At 46.4% G+C, this 6,647-nt stretch overlaps 1 protein-coding gene across 1 annotated transcript in view; it reads left to right on the top strand.

The window, feature by feature from the left end:
* The first annotated feature begins 245 nt into the window (after positions 1-245).
* Positions 246-6,647, top strand: part of LOC102843967 (chromosome unknown open reading frame, human C9orf40) — a 15,637-nt gene continuing 9,235 nt past the window's right edge. The window contains exon 1 of the mRNA XM_006891993.1: positions 246-662. Coding sequence (XP_006892055.1) covers positions 246-662 — 417 coding nt within the window. The remainder of the gene's footprint in view (positions 663-6,647) is intronic.

Raw genomic sequence — 6,647 nt, forward strand, 5'->3', positions numbered from 1 at the left:
CGCGCACATCTGTGAGCAGGTTCGAATCTCCGCCGCTTCGCGGTTGCTCCTAACGTCCGGGTCGGCGCTCTGAGCGGTAGGATCCCGCGCGCTCGCCGCCCCGCCCCCTGCTCGCCGCTCCCCTGTCCCCGCCGCTGCCGGGCGCCTCTCGCCCTCAGTCGCGCGCTCCACCCTCGGCCTCCGCCCCACAGCTCGCAGCGTTCGGCGTCCCGCGCCGGCCGGCTCCGCCCGAGCCTCCAGGGCCCATGGCCAAGCGGCGGGCGGCTGAGCCGCTGACATTCCACGTGCCTTGGAAGCGGCTCCTGCTCTGCGACTTCACGGACGAGCCGCCGCCGCTCTGGGTCCCGCCGCACGGGGCCTCGCATCTGGGACAACCCCTCGGCGTCCCCGAACTGCCCCGAAAGCGCAAAATTGGTGCGGGTGCCATGACCGAGCCCTCAGTTTTGCCCAGCAAGCGCCGCGACGGCGGAGACGGCAGTGCAGCCGGCAACCCGGGCAACGAGGAAGGGGAGGGCCGAAGCACCGCCCCCGGGGAACCCCCTGAGCGGCTCCGCTGTCCGAGAGAGGAGCCCCACGGCGGCCGGCCCCAGAGGGGCGGGGGCGACGAGGGGGCGGGGCGCGCAGCGGCCCCCAGGCCGAACTGGGGGGCCGAGCCTCGCCAGGTAGGGTTCGGGGGGGTGCGTCCTAGGGTGGGCGCCGTGAGGAGGGGGAATACTGATAGGAATCGGTTTCCTGCGTTAGGTGTTGCTCAAAATGCCTCCAAAGGTGGAAATACTGGGGCATCTCTCCCGGAAAGGGACACAGAAGGACCTAGAAACCCCTCCCCTTGTACTTCGTGAAACCATCGGGCGTGAGGGAGAAGGGGCCTTGTGGCATCTGGGAAAGTCTGCAGAGACCTCTCCAAATTATTGAGGAGCAAGGATGTGAGTTTTAGGACTAAGGTGTTCCTGATTCAGGCCCGGTCTTTGTAGTCACTTGCGATGCCGCTGAAAGCTAGACAGTGGTCAAGGATGACAGAGGAAGAATTGATGCCTTTGAGCTGTGGTGCTGGAGAAGAGCGGTGAATATACCATGGACTGCTAAAAAACACGCATCTTGGAAAAAATGCTGCTTGGAGCGAAGATGACAGATTCAGCTCACATGCTTCGGGCATGTTGCTGGGAGAGGAAGACACGCAGGTGAACAGTGACGGCTGCAATGTGCTCTAGTGTGTTAGGGGTGATGACGACACAGGATAGGCCAAGGTTCAAATCTGTTGTTCACTGGGTTGCTATGAGTTGTACTCAAAGGCATTGAACAACAACAGCTAGCAGAATGAGGCCATTAAGTGAGGGAGAAGGACACTTAAGGTCATAGGAGAAGGAATCAAAAGTGGGGCTCAGGGTACACCGTCTCAGAGTAAAAACTATTTGCTGTTGATTCGGAACCCTCCATTGCCAAACCTCGGGCAGGTTTTCTGAGGTTTTAAACCGCACAACTGACCATGGGACCACTAGTGGATTAGAACCTCCAGAAAAGTGCCACCTTTTGGGTTAACCTCAAAGGTAGGAAATACCTTCCTGTTGGATTAGTTCAAGGCTAAATTTGATAGCCATATTATTCTATGTGGACCTATGTTAGGCCTAGTAAAAGTCATTTGCCAGCAACGACCTCAGTTTCTTGGGAGAAGCCTGCTTAAATTTGCAGTGTTAAAGAAGCTCACAAAAAGAGTTCATGCTTGAAAATTGCTTTGAGATCTTATTTTTGTGTAAGGTAAAAACAGAGGTCTTTGAGTTGGGGGTTGGGGGTCGTCCCTCCTGTCCCTCCTGCATATCTCCGTACCTGCCTGCAGTGGTTTGGACCCATCAGCCATTGTGGAGAATAAAGGGTAGTGGCCTCCTGTAAAGATTTACAGCCTCTAAATGATGGAGGGTTGCTGTGACTCAAAACTACTAGGATGGTGATGGTTCCTCCTGAGAAATAACGGAACCTGCCTTATCTCTGCACCTTCTTTTTGATTTGTCTAGCTTTGTCTTTTTCAAAATGGCCGTCATTCGCTCTCTGAGACGAGTGTTTGAAATGTGGCTAATGCAAATTGTTAGGTGTGTGAAAGAAGCTCTCATGACCTGGTGGGTAAAGAGTTGTGATGTTGGAACCCACCAGTTGTGGAAGATAATTAATCTGTGATATTTAAGGCCGTAGGGTCAGCAGTGAGTACAGCACTGAGTTGAGGTTTTTGTTTGAGTGTGAACTCTAGACTAGATTTTAAAGATGTGTGACAGTGGAGCTGTGCTGCCAACCCTCCACCAGCTACTTTGCAGGGAAAAGATGGGCAGTATCCTCCCAGGCCAATTTGTTGTTAGGTGCTGTTGAGTATGACACAACTCTATGGACAACAGACTTGAGCCCATTGTTCCTGTCACTGTGGCAATATCTCATTGAGGGTCATCCTTTCTTTTTGCTTATCCTGATCATTCATCTTTCCAAGCGTGATGTCCAAGGACTAGCCCCTCCTAACAACATGCCCAAAGTATGGAAATTCCATCTCAGAAGATGAAATTTCAACATCGATGCCTTTAAGGAGCACTTTGGTTGCACTTTGTCTAAGACGTATGTTTTAGTTGTTAAGTGTTGTCGAGTTGTAAACGACTCATAGCGACCCTGTGAATGAAAGACCTGAACACTTGTTTAACTTTCATCGTTTCTCTAAGTTAATAGAGTTTCCAGAGGCAAGCTATTTCAGAAGTGGATGGATGTCACTCCTGCTTCCAAACTTGTTTTAATCAAGGAGCTCCACCAAACACTGTCCAGCATGGGTAACCATTATTGTATTTGACACATCAGCATCACAGTGTTCAGCATCAAAGTAACTACGAGTTACCTCTGTACATCATATTGACAGACTAGTGCTATACCACTTAGAAGAATGACCAAAAACAATTAAAACTAGACCTGAGGGCCACAGATTAAAATTACCCACCTTTGGCTTAACTTTCTATCCACTAGACCAATAGAGCTCTCTCTGTGACTCACAGAAATTCTATGAACAACAGATCTAAACCTTACCCTATCTTATGCCATCCCCACAATGTGAGACATGCTCAAGCAAATTGCTACAGTCACCGCATCAATCCATCATGTTGAGGATCATCTTTTCTTCTCTGACCTTCCTCTTCTCTCAGCATGATGTCATTTCCCAAGGACTGGAACCTTAAACTGTTTGTCGTTGAGTGCTGTCGAGTCGTAAACAACTTATAGTGACCCTATGAACAAAAAAACTTAAAAACGAGATATGTGTGTGTGTGTATATATGTGTGTGTGTGGGTATAGATTGTCCATGGGACTTTCCTCTCACAGTATAACTCAAAGGCATCAATTCTGTCATCTTTTTTCATTGTTCATCTCTTAGAAACAAAGCAGGCGAGTGAAAAAATCATGGCTTTAATCTGACAGCATTGCTCGAGAGGACTTTGGAGAAGTCCCTGACTGCAGACTTGCCTTGTGCAGTACATCTTCCGATCTCCTGACAATTGGTACCAAGGGTTTTTATTGTTTATGGATTCAAATAATATGAAATCGTTGACAACTTCAGTCTTTTCTCCATCAATCAAGATGTTGCCTCTTGTTCCAGTGGTGAGGATGTTGATAATGTAATCCATAATGAAAAGCTGTAGTCTTTGCCTCCAAAAACTTGCTGGAAGGTCAGCTGTCTGTCAGTTCTGACTCATTGGTACAAGAAGTATGAAAATAAGGATCATTTAAAAATATTTCAGTGTTTATATTGATGATAATTTGTGATAACATTTGGGATCTATTTGAAGAAATCAGCTTGTTCCTTTTACATTTTTAATATGGCTCAATTTAAAATTGTATATTTATGAAAATTGAATACATTGGACCAGACCTAGGTATTATGGGACATTTGCAAGTTTACATAGCAAGGGCCTTTGACAATATAGAAGTTAAATGCAGGGTTTCAGATTTACTAAGCTCATTTCAGCCACTTCATCGCATTTCTCCATTATGTTCATAAGTGTCTTAGAAAATGTTGTTGTTGTTATGTGCCGTCGAGTCGTTTCTGACTCATAGCGACCCTATGCACAGCAGCCCTAAACCCTGCTCTATCCTGTGCCAACCGCACCGCTTCTGACACACCCATCCCGATTACCCCAGTCACTGAATCAATCCACCTCCTAGAGGGTCTTCCCCTCCTGCGCTGTCCCTCCACCCTCCCAAGCATGATGTCCCTCTCCAAGGACCCGTCCCTCCTGGCAACATGTCCAAAGGATATCAGACGAAGCCCCAGAATCCTTGCCTCCAAGGAGTAGCTTGGATTATTCCTCTCCAAGATGAATCTGTTTGTTTTCCTGGCAGTCCATGGTACATTCAGTACCCTTCTCCAGCACCACAGCTCAAAAGCATCCACTCTCCTTCTGTCCTCCCTAGTCATTGTCCAACTCTCTGATGCATAACAGGCGATTGCAAATACCATGGCCTGTATCAGACGCACCTTAGTCTCCAGAGAGACACTGTTGCTCCTGAGTACTTTAGAGAGGTCCATAACAGAAGACTTTCCCATTGCGATACGCTGTCTTAGAAAATAGGATCAAATAAAAAATTAAAGTTCCTTTGGCTTAATTAACTTCTTGGTGGAAAATTCAGATAACGACAATTTTATCTATAGTGTAAATTACTTTCATCTCAAGTTTTGTTGGCCTAATGTCTGAGTCTTACCTAGACTTTTTCTTCAGATTTCTCTGATAGAGTGCTCATAATAAACTTTAACCAAATTATAATACCATAAAGATCTGTTGAATATGATGAAAAGTTATATAGTTTGAAAACTGTCTTCAGAACATGTTTTGACTGTTATGAATCAGGTACCACACCCATACATAGGCTTGTCTCTCCTTCCAGAATATGCTGACGGCACTGTGCCACAGAATTGATAAGAAGGAGGTATAGAAATATATGAGACATAGAAATGTCATTACTTATATAGACTGCATAAAGATGTCTTCTTAGACTTTGGATGCACGTGTTATTTCCACTGTAGTGATGACTTAACCGGGCTGTCTTGTAGGACCTATAGAACACAAAGCAGGGGAAAAAACCTCGGCTGTATAATTTTCTTCACCAGGACTTGATCCTGCTTCCTTTTCTTTTGGAAAAAGCCCAAGAACTCTGTCAGCGCTCCCAGTTTGGTGGTTGGTAGATCTGTTCTTTGTGCTCTTTTTCTTCATGAGCAACATGATTTCTTAGTTTCTCACTTTTCTTCCAAAAGCATACTACACCTAGCCTGCTTTTATTGACTGTCTCTACTTGTTTCACTTTTACAGTTGTTATTATTGTTTTTGTTATTGTTATGTGCCATTGGGTCACCTGCGACTTACAGCAACTCTTTGTACATCAGTCCTAAACCCTGCTCTATCCTGTGCCAGTCTCACTGTCTCTGACAAACGTACCTGTTACCCCAGTCACTGAATCTGTCCATCTCATCGAGGGTCTTCCTCTCTTGTTCTGTCTCTCCCAGGCATAATGTCCCTCTCCAAGGACTGGTCCCCCCTTGCAATATGTACAGAGTATGTCGGATGAAGCCTCAGAATCCTTCCCTCCAAGGAGCAACCTAGTTTCACCCTCTTCAGGATGAACCTGTTGGTTCTCTTAGCAGTTCACGGTATATTCAGTAATCTTCTCCAACATCATAGCTCAAAGGCGTCAGTTCTTATTTCATCCCTCCTCATTGTCCGGCTATCTGATGTATAGCAATTGTTTGCAAAGACCATGGCCAGTATCAGGCACACCTTAGTATCCAGACTGACATCGTTGCTCTTCAGGACTTTGGAGAGGTCTCTGACAGTAGGCGTTCCCAATGCAGTTCGTCTTTTAATTCCCTGGCTGCTGGTGCGAAGAGTGTTGATTGTGGAGCCAAGCAAACTAAAGCTGTTAATGCTCTCAGTCTCTTCACCATCTGTCATAATGTTGACAGTCAGCCTAGTGGTGAGAATTTTTGTTTTCTTGATGTTGAGCTTCATTCCATATTGAAGGCTGCAGTCCTTGACCCTCTTTAGCGAGTGCTTCAGGTCCTCAGTTTCAGCAAGCAGGGTTGTGTCATCTCCATAATGCAGATTGTTGATGAGTCTTCCTCCAATCCTGATGACACATTTCTCTTCATACAGCCCAGCCTCCCAGATAATGTTTTGCATATAGATTGAAAAGCTGTAGAGATACAACATATCCATGACGTATGCCCTTCCCAGTTTTGAACCATACAGTGTTTCCTTGCTCTGTTCTGATGACTTCCTCCTGGTCTAAGTATAGGTTTCTTAGAAGCATGATCAAGTGTTCTGAGATACTCTGTTGGATCACCTTTCTTTGGAATGGGAACATATACATAGCTCATCCAGTCAGTTGACCAACTGGTTATCCTCCAGATTTCGTGGCACAACTTGGTGAGCACATCTAGGGCAGCATCTGTTTGCTAAAATAGAACAGTTAGTGTACTATCAATTTGTTGTTGCTGTTGTTGTTATGTGCCGTCTCGAGTCGCTTGCGACTCATAGCAACCCTATGTACAGCAGCCCTAAACTCCGCTCTGTCCTGTGCCAATCGCACTGTCTCTGACACTCCCATCCCAATTATCCCAGTCACTGAATCAATCCACCTCA

Source organism: Elephantulus edwardii, unplaced genomic scaffold (genome assembly GCF_000299155.1).
Source record: "Elephantulus edwardii isolate Elephantulus edwardi_28Jun2011 unplaced genomic scaffold, EleEdw1.0 scaffold00108, whole genome shotgun sequence".
In the NCBI taxonomy this organism is placed as follows: domain Eukaryota; kingdom Metazoa; phylum Chordata; class Mammalia; order Macroscelidea; family Macroscelididae; genus Elephantulus; species Elephantulus edwardii.